The following is a 25,030-nucleotide window of genomic DNA, read 5'->3' as shown; positions in this document are numbered from 1 at the left end:
GATGAAACCCTGTCTCTACTAAAAATACAAAAAAATTAGCCAGCCGTGGTGGCACACATCTGTAGTCCCAGCTACTCGGGAGGCTGAGGCTGGAGAATCGCTTGAACCTGGGAAGCAGAGGTTGCAGTGAGCCGAGATTGTGCCACTGCACTCCAGCCTGGATGACAGAGTGAGACTGTCTCAAAAAAAAAAAAAAAAAGAAAAGAAAAAGAAAAAAAGCTGTATCCAGAATATCCCCTGTGCTAAGTAGTCTTCCCTCCTGTCCTGATACCTACTAGCCCTGGCTTGTCACTGAAGAAAACCAGACTGCTCCTTTATTTTTAGTTGACGACAATATTATTAATAAAAATGCAAAAAAGAGGAAGCAATCCTGCCATCTTTATATAAGAGCTACTTTTCACCTTTGCAGTTTCCTTTGTGGTTCCTGTGCTCGTGTGTGTGTGTGTGTGTGTGTGTGTGTATACATATTTAGAGTATTGCAGTTTTTCTGTTTCTTAGTTTCTTTTACTTAACAGAGTACAACTATTTTCCAACATGGCTACATACTTTAAATAATTGTCATTTTGAGTGGGCATCCTTGTAATGTTCATGTTCCGCATTTACTTAAATGCTTAGGTTTCCAGGCTTTTTGTTATTTGTATAATATATATTGTAATAGGCAACTTTATGCACCTGGCTTCTTATTTCTGTTGTATTTGGTTAACTTCACAGAAGAGGGATTATTGGAGCAGAGGTCTCAGTATATATATATAGCTCTTCTTCTGAAATCACACTTAATTTGGATTCTCTCTACACCAACAGGGTTAATGGGTTTTATTCCTTCTTTACCATTACTGGCTATTGTTAGTTCTTTTCATTTCTACCAAGTTAGAAGGTCCTGAAGTTGTCTTAATTTCAACTTCTGGATCACTAGCAGAGGTGATTACTTTTGTGTTTTATCATCCATTGTGGAATCTCTATAGTCTTTGTCCACTTAGGAGGTCAAGTTTGCCATTTTCTTTTTGAATTTGAGTGAGCTGTGATGAATGAATTACCTAAAATTTTCTAACAATGGTTTCATGCCTAACCAGTGAAATGACTAGATTTGGAGGAGGAATAAACAAATGATTTGGTGGGGTTTGTGTAAGAATGAATAAGATTTTCCACTAGCCATAAGGGTGCTACATTTTAATTCTTAAGTGGTCAGATATCAAATGAATCTACACAAGATGGTATGATTCTGCAAGAGACTGATATATTATTGAAGAAGCATCTGATTTCTGTGGCTTAGATAAGGGGGAATAGATGATTCTTAATTGCCTTCTTGCTGGCCCAAGGCTTATCCTCTTGACCTGGTGCAGCACTGATACCTGCCTGTGCCCTTGGAGTAATATCACTTTTTGTGCTTGCTTGCTGTTCCTTGCTCCAGTCCCCCTCTTGAGAGGGTTGGGGAGGAGGGGCACTGCAGAGGGGAACTGTAAAGACTTCCCCTAATTGCTCTGCCAGTGCATTGCAAAATCTCCTTCTTCCAAGATCTAGGCGTTTTGTAACAACGCGGCACTTTACAGTATCTGACCCACCTTACTACTAGAACAAGAAATCCATGTTACATTTTTGGCTAATAAAATTTAAAGTAAACAGTTGAAAGAAGAATCTCTCTCTCCCACTCCAGAGTCCCTCGCAAACATGTGCGCCATGGGGGTGAACTCGCCTTACCAGCTGATCTACCACTCTTCCACAGACTGTCTGAGCTTTTCCCTCTCTACTGGAAAAGAAGCCAAGAAGAAAATAGGTAAAAATGGTTCCTAGCAAGATCTCATGGCCTACCATTCATTGGTGGTGGCGGTGGGGTGGGGGATAGGTTTCCGTCTACCCTGTGTAGGTCAGTGGGATGGTTTGATTTGGTCTTCTGATTAGAAGGATACATAGCGGCTCTGCCTGGAGATCCAGCAGCTCTCCACACAGATTTGCTCATGGAAGGGTTGTCACAGTCCAGCCCTATCACTGCATAGCATGGGCTCATCATTTCAGCTTGCTCATGCCCTATATTCCCAGCGATGTGGCATCCCTCCCCTGGGACAACATCCCACCAAACCCATCTCTTCCATCCCTACAGTATCCCAAACTCACGCCTCTGCTCAGACAGCTCTGTCCAGTCACACAGCAAGTGGGGGAACTGGTATCTGAAGAAAGGTATTTGGATACCAAACCTGGTAGACCTCAGTTGCACATCCCAAATTGGGCAAGTTTGTGTGGGCAGGAAACAAAGACATAGAAGATATTCCTATTCTGCTGAGGAAGACACACACAGGAGAGGCTTCAGGAAGAGAACAGGTGGCAGACAAAGACAACCAGTGTAACAACAGCTGCTCAAGAAGAAGCTCAGAGGAGAGACAGGCTGGGGCTACAGACAGCAGGGCAAGGCCTGGCAGAACTCCCAGGCCCACCCTGCTAGCCATGACAGCTGGGTTGTGGGGACAGGGTAGGTAGGAGAGGACCATGTTCCTGAAGGTGGTGGGAAGGTGGGTGGCAGGCAGGAATGCTCAGGCTGTCCAGTTGATTTCCACAGACACTGGAGGTAAGGCTGGAAGCCAAGGAGCTTGGATTTCCTCCGTGCCCCCGCCCCTGGCTCGCTGTTTGACCTGCCTTCCTCAGCCCTCACCTCCATGTTGGTAAAAGGGGGATGGTCCTCATGGACGTGCCTTGTATTTCATCACTCACCATATCAAGCTCATCCTATACTCTTTCCGTTATTGAACAAATGGTTATTGAACACTTGCTAACTGTCAGTCTCTGTACCAAATGCTGGGGATACAGATGTGGACTTGTAAGACAGAAAATACCTTGCTTAAAGGAGCTGACCTCCTCCTTCCGGGCACGGAGTAGCTTCAGCGGCTGCCACACCTACCTGACTGCTTTACCTGTGTTGATGTGCTTCATCTCATTGTGGTACAATAACCCACAGCACCATTGCCAGCACACCATTGCATGTGTGCCTGGCTTAGTACTCCATTATCATGTGCCCTCCTGAGCTGGCCCTAGATCTGGCCCTGTGATCCCACAGTCAGTTTGAGGGAAAAGAAAGTACCCTCAAGACACCTGGTGATTTAATGACTTTTTCTGCCTAGTGAACCTGAGGGTGATGTCTTGAGCAAGGCTGTTTCAAAGCAAAAGTTAAATACAGAAGTCCTCCTTATCCAGGGTTTCCCCTTTCTGTGGTTTCAGTTACCCATGGTCAACTGTGGTCCAAAAATATTAAGATATTTTGAGGCAGAGAGAGAGAGGGACCACATTCATATAACTTTTTTTAATTTTAAATTTTTGTGGGTATAGTTGGTATATATGTTTATGGGTTACGTGAGATATTTTGATACAGGCACACAATAATCACATCAAGCCAAATGGGGTGTCCATCACCTTATGCATTTATCCTTTGTGTTACAAACAATTCAATTGTACTCTTTTAGTTATTTAAAAATATATAATTAAATTATATTTGACTGTAATCACCCTGTGTGCTATCAAATACTAGGTCTTATTCATTCTTACTGTTTTTTTGTATCCATTAGCCCTCCCCACTCCACACTACCCTTCCCAGCCTCTGGTAACCATCTGCTCTCTGTCTCCATGAGTTTAATTGTTTTAATTTTTAGCTCTGATAAATTAGAACATATGAAGTTTGCCTTTCTGTGTCTGGCTTATTTCACTTACCATAATGATCTCCAGTTTCATTCATGTTGTTGCAAATGACAGGATCTCATTCTCTTTTTGTGGCTGACTAGTACTCCATTACGTGTAGGTACCACACTTTCTTCATCCATTTATCTGTTGTTGATTGACACTTAGGTTGCTTCCAATTCTTGGCTATTGTGAGTGCTGCCCTAAACATGGGAGTGCAGATATCTCTTCATTATACTGATTTCTTTCTTTCAGGTATACACCTAGGAGTGGAATTGCTGGATTTTTTTTTTTTTTTTTTTTTGAGATGGAGTCTCGCTCTGTCACCCAGGCTGGAGTGCAGTGGCGCAATCTCGGCTCACTGCAAGCTCCGCCTCCCGGGTTCACGCCATTCTCCTGCCTCAGCCTCTCCGAGTAGCTGGGACTACAGGCGCCCGCCACCACGCCCAGCTAATTTTTTGTATTTTTAGTAGAGATGGGGTTTCACTGTGGTCTCGATCTCCTGACCTCGTGATCCGCCCACCTCGGCCTCCCAAAGTGCTGGGATTACAAGCGTGAGCCACCGCGCCCGGCTATGGAATTGCTGGATTGTATAGTAGCTCTATCTTTATTTTTCTGAGGAGCCCCCGAACTGTTCTCCATAGTGGTTGTGCTAATTGACGTTCCCACCAACAGTTATGAGGGTTTCCTTTTCTCCATATCCTCACCAGCATTTGTTGTTGCCTGTCTTTTGGACAAAAGCCGTTTTAACTGGGTGAGATGATACCACCTTGTAGTTTTAATTTGCATTTCTCTGACTATCAGTGATGTTGGGCACCTTTTCATATACCTATTTGCCATTTTTGTCTTTTTTTGAGAAGAATGAGCTTGAAAGATCATTCAATCAGATTATTAGATTTTTTTTTTCCTATAGAATTGTTTGAACTCCTTATATATTCTGGTCATTAATCCTTTATCAAATGGGTAGTTTGCAAATATGTTCTCCCATTCTGTGGGTTGTCTCTTCACTTTGTTGATTGTTTCCTTTGCTGTGCAGAAGCTTTTTAACTTGATGTGATCTGATTTGTCCATTTTTGTTTTGGTTGCCTGTGCTTGTGGGGTATTACTCAAGAAATCTTTGCCCACTCCAACGTCCTGGAGAGTTTCCCCTAATGTTTTCTATTAGTAGTTAATAGTTTGTGGCCTGAGATTTAAGTCTTTAATCCATTTTGATTTTATTTTTGTGTATGGTGAGAGATAGGGGTCCTTCTGCATATGGATATCCAATTTTCCCAGCACAATTTATTGAAAAGATTGTTCTTTCCCCAGTGTATGTTCTTGGCACCTTTGTCATAAATGGGTTCATTGTAGACGTATAGATTTATTTTGGGGCTCTGTATTGTGTTTCACTGGTCTACACGTCTGTTTTTATGCCAGTATCATGCTGTTTTGGTTACTATAGCTCTGTTATATAATTTGAAGTCAGGTAAGGTGATTCCTCTAGTTTTATTATTTTTGTTTATGATAGCTTTGGCTATTCTAGGTCTTTTGTGGTTCCATATAAACTTTAGGAATGTTTTTTCCATTTCTGTGAAGATTGCCATTGGTATTTTGATAGTAATTGCATTAAATCTGTAGATTGCTTTGGGTAGTACAGACATTTTAACAATATTTATTCTTCCAATCCATGAACATAGAATAGCTTTCCATTTTTTGATGTCATCCTCAGTTTTTTGTATCAGTGTTTTATAGTTTTCATTGTAGAAATCTTTCATTTCTTTGTTTAATTCCTGACTATTTTAAATGGAATTACTTTCTTACTTTCTTGTTCAGACTGTCCACTGTCGGCATATAGAAATGCTACTGATTTTTGTGTGTTGATTTTTGTATGCTGCAACCTTACTGAGTTTATCAGTTCTAATAATTTTTTGGTGGAGTCTGTAGGTTTTTCCAAATATAAGATCATATCATCTGCAAACAAGGATAGTTTGACTTCTTCCTTTCCAATTTGGATGCTCTTTATTTCTTTCTCTTTTCTGATTGCTCTAGCCAGGACTCCCAGTACTATATTGAATAATAGTGGTGAAAGTGGGCATCCTTGTCGTGTTCCTGATTTTAGAGGAAAGGCTTTCACTTTTTCCCCATTCAGTATGATATTAGGTATGAGTCTGTCATATATGGCTTTTACTATGTTAAAGCATATTCCTTCTATACCCAGTTTTTTGAGGGTTTCTATCATGAAGGGATGTTGAATTTTATCAAATGCTTTTCTAGTATGAGTTGAAATGGCCATAGGGTTTTTGTACTTCATTCTGTTGATAGGATGTATCACATTGATTGATTTGCATATGTTGAACCATCCTTGCATCCCAGAGATAAATCCCACTTGGTCATGATGAATGATCTTCTTAATGTGTTGTTGAATTCAATTTGCTAGTATTGAGGATTTTTGCACCAGTATTCATCAGTGGTATTGGCTTGTAGTTTTCTTTTTTTGATGTGTCTTTGTCTGGTTTTGGTATCAGAGTAATACTGGCATCATAGAATGAGTTTATAAGTATTCCCTCCTCCTCTATTTTTCAGAAAAGTTTGAGTAGGATTGGTATGTTCTTTAAATGTTTGGTAGAATTTGACAGTGAAGCTATTGAGTCCCAGGCTTTTCTTTTCTGGGAGACTTTTTATTATAGTTTCAATCTCGTTAGTTGTTATTGGTCTGTTCAGGTTTTGGATTTCTTCATGGCTCAGTTTTGGTAGGTTGTATGTGTCTAGGAATTTATCCATTTCTTCTAGATTCCCAATTTATTGACATATAGTTGCTCCTAATAGGGACTAATGATCCTTTGAATTTTTGCAATATCAGTTGTAATGTCTCCTTTTTCATCTCTGATTTTATTTAATTGGGTCTTCTCTCTTTTTTTCTTAGTCTGGCAAAAGGTTGTCAAATTTGTTTTTAACTTTTAAAAAAACAGCTTTTGTTTTTATTGATCTCTTGTATTGTTTTCCTTGTTTCAGTTTGTTTATTTCTGCTCTTATTATTTCTTCTACTAATTTTGTGTTTGGTTTGCTCTTGCTTTTCTAGTTCTTTAAGTTGCATCATTGGGTTGTTTATTTGAAGTTTTTCTTCTTCTTTTTTTTTTTTTTTGAGATGAAGTCTCACTCTGTTGCCCCAGGCTGGAGTGCAGTGGTGTGATCTCAGCTCACTGCAACTTCCACCTCCCGAGTTCAAGCAATTCTCCTGCCTCAGCCTCCTGAGTAGCTGGGATTACAGACATGCACCACTATGCCTGGGTAATTTTTGTATTTTTAGTAGAGACAGGGTTTCACCATGTTGACCAGGCTGGTCTTGAACTTCTGACCTCAAGTGATCCACCTTCCTCGGCCTCTCAAAGTGCTGGGATTACAGGAGTAAGCCACCGTGCCTGGGCTGAAGTTTTTCTTCTTTTTGATGTAGGCACTTAACAGCTATAAATTTTCCTCTTAGTACTGCTTTCACTGTATTCCATAGGTTTTGGTATGTCGTGTTTCCATTGTCTTTTGCTTCAAGAATTTTTAAAATTTCCATCTTAATTTCTTCACTGACCCACTGGTCATTCAGGAGCATATTGTTTAATTTCCATGAATTTATATAGTTTCCAAAATTCCTCTTGTTGATCTCTAGTTTTATTCCATTGTGGTCAGAGAAGATGGTTGCAGTTATTTCAGGTTTTTTTTTTTAATGTTTTAAGACTCATTTTGTGACCTAACATATGATATAGCTTTGAAAATGATCCATGTGCTAAGGAAAAGAATGTGTATTTTGCAGCCATTGCATGAAATATTCTGTAAATATCTATTAGGTCCATTTGGTCTATAGTACAGATTAAGACTGATGTTTCTTTGTTGATTTTCTGTCTGGAAGATCTGTTCAATGCTGAAAACAGGGTGTTGCTATCTCCAGCTATTATTTTATTGGTGTCTTTCTCTCTCTTTAGTTCTAATAATATTTGCTTTATATGTCTGGCTGCTCCAGTGTTGGGTATATATATGTTTACAATTGTTATATCTTCTTGCTGAATTGACTTCTTTATTATATAGTGACCTTCCTTGTCTCTTTCTATAGTTTTTGTTTCAAAATCTATTTTGTCTAAGTATAGCTACTCCTGCTCTTTTTTGATTTCCATTGGTGTGTAACATCTTTTTTTCATTCCTTTATTTTCAGTTTATGTGCGTTTTTATAAGTAGAGTGTGCTTCTGATCATGGGGTCTTGTTTTTTTATCCATCCGACAACCCTATGTCGTTTGATTGGAGAGTTTAGTCCATTTATATTCAATGTCATTATTAATAAGTAAGGACTTACTCCTGCCATTTTGTTGTTTCTCTGGTTGTTTTGTGCTCTTCTCATTCTTCTTTCCTTCCCTCCTGTCTTCCTTTTACTGAAGGTGATTTTCTCTGGTGATATGATTAAATTTCTTGTTTTTTTTTTTTATTTTTTGTGTACCCATTATGTGTTTTTTGATTTGAGGTTACCATGAGGCTTGCAAATACTATCCTATAACTCATTATTTTAAGCTGATAACAACTTCACACTGTTTGCATAAACAAAGAAACAAGCAAAGAGAAAACTAATAAAACTCTACACCTTAACTTCATCCCCCCACATTTTAACTTTTTGTTGTTTCTATTTATATCTTATTGTACGATATCTTGAAAAGTTGTTGTAGCTATTATTATTATTATTATTATTATTATTATTATTATTATTATTGTTATTTTGAGACGGAGTCACGCTCTGTTGCCCAGGCTGCAGTGCAGTGGCACATCTTGGCTGACTGCAACCTCTTTCTCTTGAGTTCAAGCGATTCTCCTGCCTCAGCCTCCCAAGTAGCTGGGACTACAGGCACATGCCACCACACCCAGCTAATTTTTGTATTTTTAGTAGAGATGTTGGCCAGGCTGATCTTGAACTCCTGACCTCAAGTGATCTGCCTGCTTCGGCCTCCCAAAGTGCTGGAATTATAGGCGTGAGCCACCATGCTGACCTGTAGCTATTATTTTTTATGAGTTTGTCTTTTAGTCTTTCTGCTTGAGATAATAGTAGCTTACACACATCAGTAACAGTGTTGTAATGTTCTGGTTTTCTCTATACTATGACCAGTGAGTTTTATACTAACACCTTTTCTTTCTGTTTGAAGTACTGCCTTTAGCATTTCATGTAGGAGAGGTCTGGTGTTGATGAAATTCCTCAGCTTTTGTTTGTCTAGGAAAGTCTTTATTTCTTCATGTTTTAAGGATATTTTCACAAGATATACTATTCTAGGGTAAACGGTTTTTTCCTTCAGCTCTTTAAGTATGTCATGCCACTCTCTCCTGGCCTGCAACATTTCCACTGAAAAGTCTGCTGCCAGACAATTGGAGCTCCATTGTATGTTATTTGTTTCTTTTCTCTTGCTGCTTTTAGGATCCTTTCTTAGGATCCTTGACCTTTGGGAGTTTGGTTATTAAATGCCTTAAAGTTGTCTTCTTTGGGCTAAATCTGCTTAGTGTTCTGTAACTTTCTTGTACTTGAATTTTGATATCTTTCTCTAGGTTTGGGAAGTTCTCTGTTATTATTTCTTTGAATGAACTTTCTACCCCTGTCTCTTTCTCTACCTCGTCTTTAACTCTTAAAAGGCCAATAACTCTTAAATTTGCCCTTTTGAGGTTATTTTCTAGATCTTGTAGCCATGTTTCATTCTTTATTCTTTTTTCTTTTGTCTCCTCTGACTGTATTTTCAAAGAGACCGTCTTCAAGCTCACTAATTCTTTCTTCTGCTTGATAAATTCTACTGTTAAAAGATTCTGACTCATTCCTCAGCACATCAATTGCGTTTTTAAATCCAGAATTTCTGCTTGATTCTTTAAAATTATTTCAGTCTCTTTTTTAAATTTTTATTATTTTTTATTATACTTTAAGTTCTAGGGTACATGTGCACAACGTGCAGGTTTGATACATAGGTGTACATGTGCCATGTACCCACCAACTCATCATTTACATTAGGTATTTCTCCTAATGCTATCCCTCCCCCAGCTCCCAACCCCCGCCTCGCCGCCAACAGGCCCTAGTGTGTAATGTTCCCTGCTCTGTGTCCAAGTGATCTCATTGTTCAATTCCCACCTATGAATGAGAACATGCGGTGTTTGATTTTCTGTCCTTGTGATAGTTTGCTGAGAATGATGGTTTCCAGCTTCATCCATGTCCCTGCAAAGGACATGAACTCATCCTTTTTTATGGCTGCCTAGTATTCCATGATGTATATGTGCCACATTTACTTAATCCAGTCTATCACTGATGGACATTTGGATTGGTTCCAAGTCTTTGTTACTGTGAATAGTGCTGCAATAAACACACGTGTGCATGTGTCTTTATAGTAGCATGATTTATAATCCTTTGGGTATATACCCAGTAATGGGATTGCTGGGTCAAATGGTAATTCTAGTTCTAGATCCTTGAGGAATCGCCACAATGTCTTCAATCTCTTCGTTAAATGGTAGAATTCTGAATTCTTTCTCTGTGTTATCTTGAATTTCTTTGAGTTTCCTCAAAACAGCTATTTTAAATTCTCTGTCTGAAAGGTAACGTATCTGTTTCTCCAGGATTGGTCACTGGTGCCTTATTTAGTTCATTTTGTGAAATCATGTCTTGCTGGATGGTCTTGATGCCTGTGGATGTTCATCAGGTCTGGGCATTGAAGAGCTGGGTATTTATTGTAGTCTTCACAGTCTGGGGTTGTTTGTACTTTTCCTTCTTGGGAAGGCTTTCCAGGTATTTGAAAGGGTTTGGGTGTTGTGACCTAAGTCATGTCTGTATTAGGGGGCACCCCAAGCCCAGAATGTTGTAGTTCTTGCAGACTCAGAGAGGTACTGCCTTGGTGATCTTGGATAAGATCCAGGAGAATTCTCTAGATTATCAGGTAGAGACTCTTGTTCTCTTCCCTACTTTCTCCCAAACAAACGCAGTCTCTCTCTGTGCTGCGCCACCTGGAGCTGGGGATGGGGTTACACAAGTACCCCTGTGGCCACCACCACTGGGACTGCACTGGATGAAACCTAAAGCCAGCACAGCACTGGGTCTTGCCCAAGACCTGCTGTAACCACTACCTGACTACTGCCTATATTTGCTCAAGGCCCTAGGGATCTACAATCAGCAGGTGGTGAAGCCAGCCAGGTTTCTGTTCTTCCCTTTAGGGCAGACAGTTCCCTCAGGCCCCAGGCAGGTCCAGAAATGTTGTCTGGGAGCCAGGACTAGAGTAAAAAACCTTCAACATCTACCTGATGTTCTATTGTACTTTGGCTGAGCTGGCACTCAAACCGTGAGACACAGTCCTTCCCACTCTTCCCTCCCTCTTCCACAGGCAGAGGAGTCTCACCCTTTGGCCACCACCACCAGGTCCATGGGGAGTACTGCCAGCCTACTGCCATTGTTCACTTAAGGTCCAAGGACTCTTCAGTTAGGCCTGGGACTCACTCTTCAGGGCAGTGGGCTCCCCTGTGCCCCAGGACAGGTATAGAAATGCCATCTGAGAGCCAAGGCCTGGAATCAGGGACCCCAAGAGCCCCTTAGTGCTCTACCCCCTCATTGCTGAGCTAGTACATAAGGTGCAAGACAAAGTCCTCTTTACTTTTCCCTCTGCTTTTCTCAAGCAGAAGGAGTCCCTCACTGTGACCACCACATCTGAGAATGTGCTGAGTCTCTCCTGAAGCCAGCATGTCTCAGAGTGTCACCCAAGGCCCACAGCCTACTACCTGGGTATCACTGCTGGTTATTCAGGGCCCAAGGGCTCTTCAGTCAGCAGGTGATGGGTCCACCAGGACTGGGTCCTTCCCTTCAAGGCAGTGGGTTCCCTTCTGGCCCAGGATGTATCTAGAAATGTCATCTGGGAGTAGGGCCTGGAATGGGGGCCTCATGACACTGACTGGTACCCTATCCTACTGTGGCTAAACTGGTATCCAAGATGCAAAACAAAGTCCTTTTTACTCATCCCTCTTCTCTCCTCAAGTGGAAGAAAGGGGTCTTTTTTGGAGCCATGAGCTGCACCACTTGAGATTGGGGCGGGGGGTGTCACAAGCACTCCCTTAGCTGCCCCAGCTGGTGTCTCAGTAGGTTGCATGCTCTCTAAATCCACTGGCTCTGAGCCCAGCTCAGCACTAAGGCTTGCCTAGCAGTTGCAGTCCTTGCGGCCTAGGCTGCCTTTCAAGTTTATTTAGAACTCCAGAGCCCACAGTGGACGGGCTTGCCAAAACGCAGGATGCAGACACTGGGATGGGTGATTCCCCTTTGGCTAGGGCAGGTCTAAATGCTCCCTCCATGAGTGGGCTTCAGCTGAGTTCAGCCTGGTTTTGCTTTCCACTGTGACAGGAAAGCACTGAGTTCAATGCAAAGTCTGACAATCACTGTACTCTCCCTCTCCCAAATGCATAGACTCTCTGTGCCATGCAGCTGCTGCTGGGGATGGGGAGGGGTTGTGTCAGCAATTCAAGACTGTCTTTCCTACCTCTCCAGTGCCTCTTTCAGCAATATGAAGTTAAAATCAGGTACTATGAGTGCTCACCTGGTTTTTGGTTATTTTGAAGATGCTTTTTTTGTGTAGGTAGTTGTTAAATTTGGTGTTCCTTTGAGGAGAACAATCAGTAGAGCCTTCTGTTTGGCCATCTTTCCCCACCCCTCCAACTAACTTTTATTACAATATATTGTTTTAATTGTTCTATTTCAGTAGGAGTTATTGTTAATCTCTTAGGGTCTAACTTACCAATTAAATTTTATCATAGGTGTGCATGTAAAAAACATAGCATAGACCGGTTTGGGACTATCCATGCTTTCAGGCATTTACTAGGGGTCCTGGAATGTATCTCTCAAGGACTTGGGGGACTGCTACATGTCTATTGGCCTCTTGTCTATGTGGCTGCTTTCCTTTGCCACCCAACTTTTAGCTGCCTTGTTGCGTCCATTGACACTGGGATGTATATTCAGTGATGCTGCATTATAGGGTCTTAATCTTGTTTAGGAATTAGGCTCACATATGCATGCTAGCATGGGTGATTAGCCTTGCCTCATAGCTCATAAGTAACTCTAGCCCAGCAATGTCCCAGTTTATGCCTGTTGTCCTATGACATATGTATGAATGATGCCTGATTTTGCTATAGCCATTCTGGTTTGACATCACTTTGGGTGTGGGGGCCTCCACCATCCATTCCATGTCCACATGCTATTTCACCTCACCTGCTGACAGTTCTGGGGCCAGACTGACTTTGAGCATCAGCTCCAGAAGTTGGGCTTACTCCCTGAGGGGACGGCAGCTATTTCTCGAAGGTGTCCAACGTTACAAGAAGAGAACTGTTAATAGCAGTTCCTAGTCAGAGCGAGAGACCGTCACCTTTGAGGAGCCCAAGGCACCTGGGGCAGGCCAGACACAGAGGCTCAATCCAGCAGATGCTCCAGGTGGCCTGCCAGCAGGTCGCTGGACCTCAGGCCCTAGGCTTGAGTTCAGGGTTCAATCTCTGGTCCCTGTTGGCAGGAGAAGTGGGGGAAGTGACCAGGAACCACTCAGGGTGGAAGATACCAGAGATGGTCCCCAAGCACTGGCCAGAAATCCCCAGGCTTCACCAGCAGCAAGGAAGGCTCCATTCTGAGGCCCTCAGGGCTTCAGTTAGAGCCTGAGAAATGCCCCCACCCAAAGCCAGGTTTCATCCTCAAATCCAAGGTGAAGTTGAGCCTGCATACTTCGAGGCTGCAGCTGGGTGGGAGTCAGAGGTTCAGTGTAGGTAGGACCTGACACAAATGACTAAATAGATGCCCCTGGAACCTAGGGTGGGAGGATCACTGCCACGACTCCACATGACCACATCCTCATACCACCTGACACCTATCATGGAGGACAGCTGTGAAAATTAGTATCACAGGCATAGATCGTTGTCATCCAGGTCATGCAGATCATTGTCATCCGGTCTGCAGAGACTCAGATGACAGTGATCTGTGCTTATGGCACTTGGGCTCCCTCCAGAAGACCCAAGATTAGCCATCATCAGAGATGTTTTCAAGCTGATTGAGAAGAAATAGAGACTTTGTGTCTTTAATCAAGAGAATCAAAAGGGTCCAATTCAGTGAGGGCAGTCCAGCCCTGAAAATGCTCTCTTTTCCTGGAACCCGGGGAGACATGGCCAGTCTCATCACTTTGCACAAGTCAGTCCCTGACACATCCGTCATGAATGACTCGCAGTATGAGTAACATCTCTGTTTGATAACTGACCAGTCAACAATTCCTGGTGAGCATCAATGATACCCCCAATATTCTGACATTTAAAGGATGCCGCTCTCCTGCTCTTCTCGGCCCCATGTCCCCTGGTAAACACAATGTCTTGAAAAACCGTTTTCTGAAACCCCTCCTGTATTAGTTTTCACACTGCTGATAAAGACATATCCAAAACTGGGAAGAAGAAGAGATTTAATTGGACTTCAGTTCCGCATAGCTGAGGAGGCCCCAGAATCATGGCAGGAGGCGAAAGGCACACCTTTCATGGCAGCAAAAGAAAATGAGGGAGGCAAAAGCGGAAATGCCTGATGAACCCATCAGATCTCATGAAACTTATTCATTATCACGAGAATAGCATGGGAAAGACCAGCCCCATGATTCAATTACCTCCCCCTGGGTCCCTCCCACAACAAGTGGGAATTCTGGGAGGTGCAATTCAAGTTAAGATTTGGGTAGGGACACAGCCAAACTGTATCATTCTGCCTCTGTCTCCTCCAAATCTCATGTCCTTATGTCCTCACATTTCTTTCTTTCTTTTTTTTTTTGTTTTTTTGAGTTGGAGTCACACTCTGTCACCCCAGGCTGGAGTGCAGTGGTGTGATCTCAGTTCACTGCAACCTCCACCTCCCGGGTTCAGGAGATTCTGCTGCCTCAGCCTCCTGAGTAGCTGGAACTACAGGTGCACACCAGCACGCCCAGTTAATTTTTGTATTTTTTGTAGAGATAGGGTTTCACCATGTTGGCCAGGCTTGTCTCTAACTCCTGACCTCAGGTGATCTGCTTGCCTTGGCCTCCCAAAGTGCTGGGATTACAGGCACGAGCCACCATGCCTGACTATGTCCTCACATTTCAAAAGCAATCATGCCTTCCCAACAGTCCCCCAAAGTCTTAACTCATTTCACCATTAACCCAACAGTCCAAAGTCTCATCTGAGACAAGGCAAGTTTCTTCCACTTATGAGCCTATAAAATCAAAAGCAAGCTAGTTAGTTCCTACATACAGTGGGGGTGCAGGTATTGAGTAAATACAGCCATTCCAAATGGGAAAAAATGGCCAAAACAAAGGGGTTACAGGGCCCATGCAAGTCCAAAATCCAGCGGGACAAATTTTAAAGCTCCAAAATGATCTCCTTTGACTCCAGGTCTCAAATCCAGGTCACGCTGATACAAAAGGTGGGTTCCCATGGTCTTGGGCATCTCTCTAACTTCTTGCCTTCCAACTACAGGCAAATCTAGAACTATAGAAGATGTCAGCATGCCGCCTCCGCATCGAGGAGTGGGAACCCCTGCCAACAGCCTGGAGTTCAGCGACCCCTGCCCTGGGGCCCGGGAGAAGCTGCAGGAGTTGTGTCGCCACATGTGAGCACCTCAGTGCTTGGGTCGGGGGAGGCAAGGGTTCTCAGAAAGCCCGGCCCCCAGCTGGGAGTCCCTATGTATATGTGAGTGGACAGTCACAGAAGTGTGTGAGACATGCCGCCTGGGAGCGTGGGTTATGTGGTACTCCCCATGACAGCCACAGGTGCAGCATCCCTCACAGGCACACACACACTCATGTCCTTCCCTGCTCACCATCTTCCCTACAGTATCACTGCAACCATGCAAGGAAGACAGGATTGATGCCCATTTTGTGGATGGGGAAACTGAGGCAGCCTAAGCAGGTATGTGAATAAGAAATTGCCTGAGCTCACACAGCTCCAGTGGCTTGCCTCCTGCCCCTGCCCCGCAATGCTCTCTGCCTCTGCAGCACCTTGCCGGGGATGCCCCTTTGCCTGGCTCCTTACGTTTAGGGCTTTTGTGCCCTGTTTGCTTCTTAACTTAATTTGCCAGATCTTCTACCAGACAGACAAAAACCTCTCAAAACAAACCAAAAAGACCCTTGATATGAGCGATTAGTGGTTTTTATCATTCTGTGGGGCCATCCCACAAACCCTAGCAATTTACTCAACATTTCTCTGAGGGCCCAGGCCATTGGGTGTAAAGGACTTAAGGGCCTGTTCACATCTAATAGCTTAGTCATGTACATCTCCTGGGGTTGCTGGGCCAGAACATGGGGAGAGGGCAGCCACTTTTTGCCTCCTCACTGTGACACTCTGGAAGGAAGCTCTCTTCCCCACAACCTCAGGAGTGGGGTGAGCAAGGTCTTCAAACCGCCAGGACCCACCCCCCTACTTCCACACACAGTCCCACTCCATAGGTCCTCACCCTCAGGCACAGGTGGAAATCAGGCAAGGGCTATTCTTAGATGGGCACTGGGAACTTCCCAGTTCTTCCCAAAAACTACCTTTATGGACGAGGGAGCATGGGTTGGGAACGTGTACTTTGGGGACAGGGGAATGGGATAGGGGTCTTGGGCACAAAGGAGGGGCTGTAGAGAGCATCCCTGGTGCGTGAGAACCAAAAGGCTAGACAATATATTGGTCTCCTTCTCTGCAGAGAGGCCGAAAGGGCCACGTGGAAAGGGAGGAATATCTCCTACCCCATGATCTTACGAAACTACAAGGCAAAGATGCCCTCTCATCTAATGTTGGCCCACAAAGGAGACTCTCAGACCCCGGGTTTACATTACCCTCCCACTGCAGGTGCTCAGACTCTCACCCCCACCCCTCACCCATCTTCCGCCAACCATCATTTCAGTCGGCATTGTCAAGAGGGGAAGGCACCCAAGAAGGCCTTCAAGTTTCATTACACCTTCTATGACGGCTCCTCCTTCGTTTAGTATCCTTTTATTTGGTGCCACCCTATCTCCCCAGCTACTCAACCCCAGAGAAGTCCAGGACTTGACACAGCCTAAATGTTTCCTTGGGCCTTTTAGTTATCAGAGAAGCCTGGTGATGGGTCTCCTGGGTATTAAGAGTTTGTCTAGATCAGACTCAGGAGGTCAGAGGAGGAAGTAATAAGTTTCAAGCCTCAAGTTCAGTTCAGATCAACATGAACATACCAAACCCCAGCTACCTGTGAGAAGCTTGTCAGTGCAGGCTGGGAATGCAGACAAAGTCTCTGCCTTTGAGGACATCTCAGTTGAGATGAGGTTAAAGACACAAAACAAATCATGTCTAGTGGAGAGGAGTGAGTTAGGAGGCCTTAAACAATTGGGAACCTTCATCCTTCTCTCTCTGGCTCAGTGGTTAAGCTCTGTGGTCCTTGCATACTTCACCTATCCACATCCTTGGAGCCTGAGACCTCACCCCAAATGTGCTATCTCCTGGGCCCTGACTGCTCTGCAGTTGAGATCTGACTGGGCTCATGAGCATAGTGCTAGTTGTGTCCCAACCTTGGGTGTGGGAGCAACAAAAGGAGACACATTTTCTCTTTGAGAATCTGATGAAAGCTATAGACCTTCTCCCTAGAAATAAGCACTTATCTACACATGCCTGTAAGGCGTTACCTGTGATTGCAGGGCATTTACCAACCTCCAAAGCCTGTCTTTGGATCTGAGTTTGAGAAGACAAATCTCCTTGGAGGGTGAGCCCTGAGGGCTGTGCATACCTCAGAGTGATTTGAGTCTGATTATTTTCTTCATTCACAGATGTGTATCGAGTATTTATCACATGCAATGAATTCAGATAATGAAGTTAATAGACCATTTGTACTTCAGAGGGAGCAACTTTAATTGCTCCTTTTAAAGTGAAGAGAAGGAGTTTGAATTTGGGTGGTAAAAGCAAAAGAGAGGGCTCCCTTTAGAGAATGTCTGGGTAGGAAGTCACCTTGTACCCTATGTTCTTTGTGGGGGTCCTTTTGCCCAAACCCAACATATTCTAGAGCTGCACCAGATCACAGATGTCTCATTCATTTGGCCGCAAGGACTCTGAGGCCAGAGAGGGCAAAGCACTTATTCCAGGTTACGCAGTCTAGAGTTACATAAAATGTCACGGATAGGAAACAGAGTCATTTGTTTCTGCTCCTTCACTGTAGAAATGGGAAAACTGAGACCCAAAGGCATGGTGTGACTGACTGTATGCCACAAAAGGAATTCTGTAGCCAAGCTAGGCCTGGGTTCAGGGCCTCCTTGCCTCAATTTAGGGTCTTTTCTTGGGTACCATTTTTATACCTTTAAGGATTATTTCCTCCAGCACAGAGCAGGGTAGAGGGCGATGGAAGTGGATCTCATTTTAATAATAAAATCACTGGGCACTCAGGATCCCCTGCCCCTTTCTTGGAGGACAGGACGTGTCTCTGGGCTGTCCCAACCACTTTCACAAACACCAAGCCCCCCAACCAGGCTCTCCTGGCAGCAGCCCCCTTGCGTCCTTTGGCCTCCTCTTGACTGAACTGGGAATTCAGATTTAAGCGTTCTGTCAAAGAGGTGTTACTGTTTCTCAGACCATAAATGAATCCATTCATCACACTCTGCTCGGCCCTGCTTGCAGCGCGTCCTCCAGTATTGAACACAGCTGACTCCTTCGAGAGCCGCTGCTGCTTGCAATGGGTTGTGTTGTGGCCCACCCCCGCTTCTTTCTGACTCTTCGCTGCATTTGAAAGGATGATCTCCCTGAGCTCCTCATGAAGCTGTGTCTATGAATTAGTCTTCTATCAGGGGCATCAGAAAGGAGGATGGGCTTGTGTATGATAAGAGCACAGCACCCTAGCCTGCAGGAATCTCTGTTCTCTCACTTGTCCCAGAATTCTGAGCACCCTCCCACCCCCCACCCTCAAATGGTCTGAGAGATCCCCCAAACTTTTGATCCATTGCTACTGGCACTCTTGACTCACACCCCAGCAATGATCACATCCTCGCAATTAATGCTCTTATCTTTGGAAGTCCTAAAAGACCAGGGCTCTGGGCTCAGTTCTTTTTGGTGACCCTGCACAAGTCACTTGATCTCTGTGCCTCACTTCCCTTGATTATAAGATGAGGAAGTTGAACTCAGTGATCTTAAAGGAGAAATTCTGTGTTACTGTGTTCAAATGGTCAGAACACATGTGCAGCTATTTGATCCCTCTCAAGTACAGAAAATGTTTGGAAAACTCTTCTTTCACATAATGGCTTCCATAGAACACTGGGCTCAGCAGTCGATTCTGTTTTCACAGAGATTGCTGGTCAAGCTCTCAGGCAAAAATTTTATGTCTGGGCCGGGCGTGGTAGCTCATGCCTGTAATCCCAGCAGTTTGGGAGGCTAACGTGGGCGGATCACGAGGTCAGGAGATCAAGACAATCCTGGCTAACATAGTGAAACCCCGTCTCTACTAAAAATACAAAAAATTAGCTGCGTGTGGTGGCGGGCGCCTGTAGTCCCAGCTACTTGGGAGGCTGAGGCAGGAGAATGGCGTGAACCCAGGAGGCGGAGCTTGCAGTGAGCCGAGATCAAGCCACTGCACTCTAGCTTGGGCGACAGAACGAGACTCCGTCTCAAAAAAAAAAAAAGATATGTCTGCACTGGAAATATCATAAAGCTCTAAGCTATAATCGGTTTGCACTTGGCAGCTTCAGACCCCAGACCCGTCTCAATGTTCATTCATTCATTCTAGTGGGTGTGAGTGGTATCTCACTGTGGCTTTTACTTATGTTTACCTAACGATGAATGGCGTAGAGCGTTTTTTCGTGTGTGTGTGTGTGTGTGTGTGTGTGTGTGTGTTTTGGTATATCTTCTTTGGAGAAATGTGTATTGAAGTCCTTGTTCATGTTTAGATTGAGTTGTCTTTCTTTAAAACAAGTTGTAAGGGTTCTTTACATATTGTGCATAGATACTAGATGCTTATTAGATATATAATTTGCAAGTATTTTTCCTATGCTGTCAGATGCCTTTTCACTCTCTCAGTAGCATCATTTAATGCACAAAAATTTTTAAATTTTGATGAAGTCCAATTTTTTCCACCTTTCTTTTGCTGCTTATCCATTTGGCTTTATGTCTAAAAAACCATCGCCAAATCCAAGGTTATAACATTTACCCCTGTGTTTTCCTCTTTTTTTTTTTTTTTTGAGACAGAGTTTCGCTCTTGTTGCCCAGGCTGGCGTACAATGGCGTGTTCTCAGCTCACCACAACCTCCGCCTCCTGGGTTCAAGTGATTCTTCTGCCTCAGCCTCCCAAGTAGCTGGGATTACAGATATGCACCACCACGCTGGACTAATTTTGTGTTTTTAGTAGAGATGGGGTTTCTCCATGTTGGTCAGGCTGGTCTTGAACTCACTCCTGACCTCAGGTGATCTGCCCACCTTGGCCTCCCAAAGTGCTGGGATTACAGGCATGAGCCACTGCGCCCGGCCCCCTGTATTTTCTTCTAAGAGGTTTATACTTATAGGTCTTGTGGTCTTTGAAGCATTTTGAGTTAATTTTTGTATGTGGTCTAAGATAAAGTTCCAATTTCTTTCCTTTGCATGTGGATAGCTAATTGTCCCAGTACCATTTATTTAAGGGCATTCTTTCCCCATTGAATGGTCATGGCACTCTTGTCAAAAATCAATTGACTATAGAATTATAGATGTATCGGTTTATTTTTGGACTGTCAATTCTAAGCCATTAACACATATGTCTGTCTTTATGCCTGTACCACATTGTTTTGGTTATTGTAGTTTTGTAGTAAGTTTTGAAATAAGGTAGTGTGAGTCCTCCCACTTTTTTTTTTTTGAAGACTATTTTGGTTGCTTGGAATCTCTTACAATTTAGTGTAAATTTTCAGGTCAGGTTTTCCATTTCTACAAAAAAAAGCCAATAAGATTTTGATAGGCATTGCACTGATTCTGTAGATCCCTTTGGGGAATAATACCCTTAACAGTTTTTTGTTTGTTTGTTTGTTTGTTTTTGAGACAGAGTCTCGCTGTGTCATCCAGGCCAGAGTGCAGTGGTGCCATCTCAGCTCACTGCAACTTCTGCCTCCCGGGCTCAAGCAATTCTCCCGCCTCAGCCTCCCAGATAGCTGGGACTACAGGTGTGTGCCACCACACCTGGCTAATTTTTGTGTTTTTAGTAGAGATGGGTTTTGGCCATATTGGCCAGGCTGGTCTCAAACTCCCGACCTTGAGTGATCTGCCCACTTTAGCCTCCCAAAGTGCTGGGATTATAGGCATGAGCCACCACACCCGGCCAACAATATTAATTCTTCCAACCCATGAGCACTGGCAACAAGCAATACAAAATGGTGTATGAACAAGAACAAAAAATCAATGAACAAAAGGAAATTATGCCATTTGCAACAGCATCAAAAAGATTAAAATACTTAGGAATAAATAACAAAGAGGTACAGAACTTGTACACTGAAAACTACAAAACATTGCCAAATTAAATTAAAGAAGACCTAAATAAATGCAAAGACATCCTGTGTTCATGGGGACAACTCTTTTGTGTGTTTTGATCTTATATCTGTAACTTTTCTAAATTTATTTGTTTGCTCTAGATTTTTTTGTGTGGACTCTTGATTTCTATATATAAAATCATGTCATCTGCCAACAGAGGTAATTTTACTTCTTCCTTTCCAATTTTGAGGCTTTTTATTATTTTGTTGTTGTTGTTGCTATTTGCTGTGGCCAGAACTTTCAGTACAATTTTGAGTAGAAGTGGTGAAAGCAGGTCTCCTTGTCTTGTTCTTTATATTAGAGGAAAAGTTTTCATTCTTTCACCATTTATTATGATGTTAGTTGTGAGTTTTTTCATATATGGCTCTTAATATGTTGTGGGAGTTCCCTTCTATTCCGAATTTGTTGAGTGTTTTTTTAATCATGAAAGGGTATTGAATTTTGTCAAATGCTTTTTCTTTATCTGTTAAGGTGATCATGATTCCCCCCAACCCCCACCATTCTATTACTGTGGTACATTACATTGATTTTTGTGTGTTGAACCATACTTGCATTCCTGGGATAAACCACACCTGGTCATGGTGTATAATCCTTTTGATAGGCTGCTGCTGAATTTGGTTTGCTGGTATTTTGTTAAGGTATTTTATGTTTATATTCATAAGGGATATGGGAAGTTTTCTTTTTATGTATTTGTCTGGCTTTGGTATCAAGATAACCCTAGCCTCATAGAATGAGTTAGGAAGTGTTCAGGTCTGCTCTTCTATTTTTTTTGGAAGAGCTTGAGGAGGATTGGTATTAATTCTTTAAATGTCTGATAGAATTCACCAGTGAAGCCATCTGGTCCTAGGCTTTTCTTTGTTGGGCGATTTTTCATTAATGATTTAATCTCCTTACTTGCTATAGTTCTGTTTAGGTTTTTTATTTCTATTTGAGTCACTTCTGGTAGTTTATATGTTTCTAGGAATTTGTCCATCTAGATTATCTAACTTTATGGTGTACAGCTGTTCGTATTATTGTATTATTGTCTTAGGATTTTTTTATTTCTGTAAGTTCCCATTTTTATTTCTGATTTTAGGAACTTGAGTCTTTCTTTTTTTAAATCAGTCTACTAGAAGTTTATGCTTTCTTGATTTATCAAAGATGCAACTTTTGGTTTTGTTGGTTCTATTTTTCTATTCTCAATTCTGTTTTTCTCCATTCTGATTCTTTATTGTTTTCTTCCATCTGCTAGCTTTGCTTTAGTTTGCCCTTCTTTTTCTAGTTCCTTAAGGTAGAAAATTGGGTTATTGATCTGAGATCTTTCTTTTCGTTTAATGTTGGTATTTACAGCTATAAATTGCTTTCTGAGTGTTGCTTTGCCTTTCTCCCATAAGTTTTGATGTGTTTTGTTTTCATTCATTTCAAAGTATTTTATAATTTCCCTTGTGATTTCTTTATCCATCTGTTGTTTGTGTGTTGTTTAATTTTCATGTATTTTTGAATTTTCCCAATTTTCTTTTGTTAGTGATTTCTAGTTTCATTCCATTGTGATCAAAGAAGATACTTTCTATGGTTTCAATCTTTTAAAATTTATTGAGACCTGTTTTGTGGCCTAACATATTGTCTGTACTAGAGAATGATCCATGTGAATGTGAGAAGAATGTGTGTTCTGCTGTTGTTGGGTGGGATTCTGTATGTTCCTATTAGTTCTAGTTGGTTTGCAGTGTTGTTCAAGTCCTCTCTTTCTTTCTTTTTCTTTTTTTTTTTTTTTTTGAGGTGGAATCTCACTCTGTCACCCAGATTGGGGTGCAGTGGTGCAATCTTGGCTGGCTGCAACCTCTGCCTCCTGGGTTCTAGTGATTCTCCTGCCTCAGCCTCCTGAGTAGCTGGGATTACAGGCATGCACCACCATGCCTGGCTAAGTGTTTTTGTATTTTTCATGGAGATGGGGTTTCACCATGTTGGCCAGGCTGGTCTCAAACTCCTGAACTCAGGTGATCCATCCGCCTTGGCCTCCCAAAGTGCTGAGATTACAGGCGTGAGCTACTGCAAGCAGCCTAAGTCCTCTATTTCTTTATTGATCTTCTGTCTAGTTGTTCTATCCATTATTGAACATGAGGTAGTGAAGTCTCCAACTATTTTTGTAGAACTATTTATTCCTTTAATTCTGTCAGTTTTTAAATTTATATATATTGAGGCTCTGTTATTAGGTGTGTTTATCTCTATAATTGTTACATATTCTTAACATATTCACCCTTTTCTCAATATGTAATGTTCTTCTTTGTCACTTGTAAAAATGTTTAACTTAACATCTATTTTGCATGCTTTTAGTATATTCACACCTACTTTCTTTTGGTTATAATTTGCATAGAATATCTTTTTCTATCATTTCACTTTCAACCAAGTTGTGTCTTTGGATCTAAAATGAGTCTCTTAGACACAGCATATGGTTGAATTGTTTTGGCTTTTAAAAATTTATCCTACCAGCTTTTTTTTTTTTTTTTTTTTTTTTTTTGAGACTGAGTTTCGCTCTATCACCCAGGCTGGAGTGCAGTGGCGCAATCTTGGCTCATTGCAACCTCCACCTCCTGGGCTCAAGCGATTCTCATGCCTCAGCTCTGGCCTTTTTGATTAGAGAGTTTAATCTATTTCTGTTTAAAGTAATTGCTGATACAGAAGGACTTAATTCTTTAATTTTTCTATTTGTTTTCTATATGTCTTATACCATCTTTGTTTCTTGGTTCCTTCATTACTTCCACTTTTTGTGTCTGACTTTTTGTAGCATGCCATTTTGATTTACTTCTCATTTCCTTTTCTCCGTATTTTAAAGTTATTTTCCTAGGGTTGTCTTGGTATAATGGGTTAAATGGTGTCTCCCAAAATTTGTAACCACATGGAACCTCAGAATATTACCACATTTGGAAATCGGGGCTCTGAAGATGTAATTTTTAAGATGCAGTCATATTGTTGGGGTGGGCCCTACTGCAAGGACTAGTGTCCTTATAAGAAGAGAAAACAGACACACACACACACACACGCACACACACGCACACACACATACACACACACACAGAAGAAAGCTATGTGATGACTGAGGCAGAGATTGAAATGATGCATGTACAATCCAAAGAGTACCAAAGATTTCTGGCAACCACCAGAAACTACAAGGGGCAAGGAAGGATTCTTCCCCAGAGCCTTCCAAAGCATAACCCTGTTGACACCTTGATCTTGGACGTTCAGCCTCTGGAACTGTGAGATTATAAATTTATGTTGCTTTTAGCCATCCAGTTTATTGTACTTTGTTATGATAGCCCTAGGAAACTAGTATACCTGTGTATTACAATTAACATACTAGTTTGAATTAATAACTTAGCCACAATAATATATAAAACTCTGCTCCTATATAGCTATATCCCTCCCCCTTTGTTTTGTTATCAGAGAATTATGTTTTATAGATACATTGTGTGCCCATTAACATAGGTTTACAATTATTGTTTTATGCATTTATCTTTCAAATCATATAGGAAAAAAAGAAAAATTATATGCTGAAAATACAATACTGGATTTTATATTTACTTATATAGTTAACTTTACCAGTGTTCTTTTTTTCTTTGTATGAATTTGAGTCACTGTCTAGTGTCCTTTCATTTCAGCCTGAAGGATTCCCTTCAGCATTTTTTTTCAGGGCAGGTCTACTGGTGATTAACTTCCTCAATATTTGTTCATCTGGGAATATTTTAATTTCTTCACTTTTGAAGAATAATTTTGCTTGATATAGAATTGTTGATCAACAGTTTTATTTTTTTCCTTCGAGGGCTTTAGATATTTCATATTGCTGCCTTCTTAACCCCATGGTTTCTGATGAGAAATCAGCCATTAATCTTATTGAAGTTCTCTTATATATGATGAATCTCTTTTTTC

The 25,030-nt window shown here is 42.1% G+C and overlaps 1 protein-coding gene across 12 annotated transcripts in view; it reads left to right on the top strand.

Annotated features, from left to right (window-relative positions):
* C21H3orf20 (chromosome 21 C3orf20 homolog) overlaps positions 1-25,030 on the top strand; it is a 95,159-nt gene that overhangs the window by 13,317 nt on the left and 56,812 nt on the right. For 9 of the 12 annotated variants that reach the window (XM_063630260.1, XM_055259371.2, XM_063630261.1 and 6 more), the window contains 3 exons: positions 1,652-1,771; positions 15,128-15,260; positions 16,335-16,616. In XM_063630260.1, coding sequence (XP_063486330.1) covers positions 1,652-1,771; positions 15,128-15,260; positions 16,335-16,616 — 535 coding nt within the window. The remainder of the gene's footprint in view (positions 1-1,651; positions 1,772-15,127; positions 15,261-16,334; positions 16,617-25,030) is intronic. The other 3 variants (XM_055259370.2, XM_055259369.2, XM_055259374.2) reach the window with 3 other exon arrangements.

This window comes from Symphalangus syndactylus, chromosome 21, assembly GCF_028878055.3.
Source record: "Symphalangus syndactylus isolate Jambi chromosome 21, NHGRI_mSymSyn1-v2.1_pri, whole genome shotgun sequence".
Classification (NCBI taxonomy): Eukaryota; Metazoa; Chordata; class Mammalia; order Primates; family Hylobatidae; genus Symphalangus; species Symphalangus syndactylus.
This window is presented reverse-complemented; position numbering and strand designations above follow the sequence as displayed.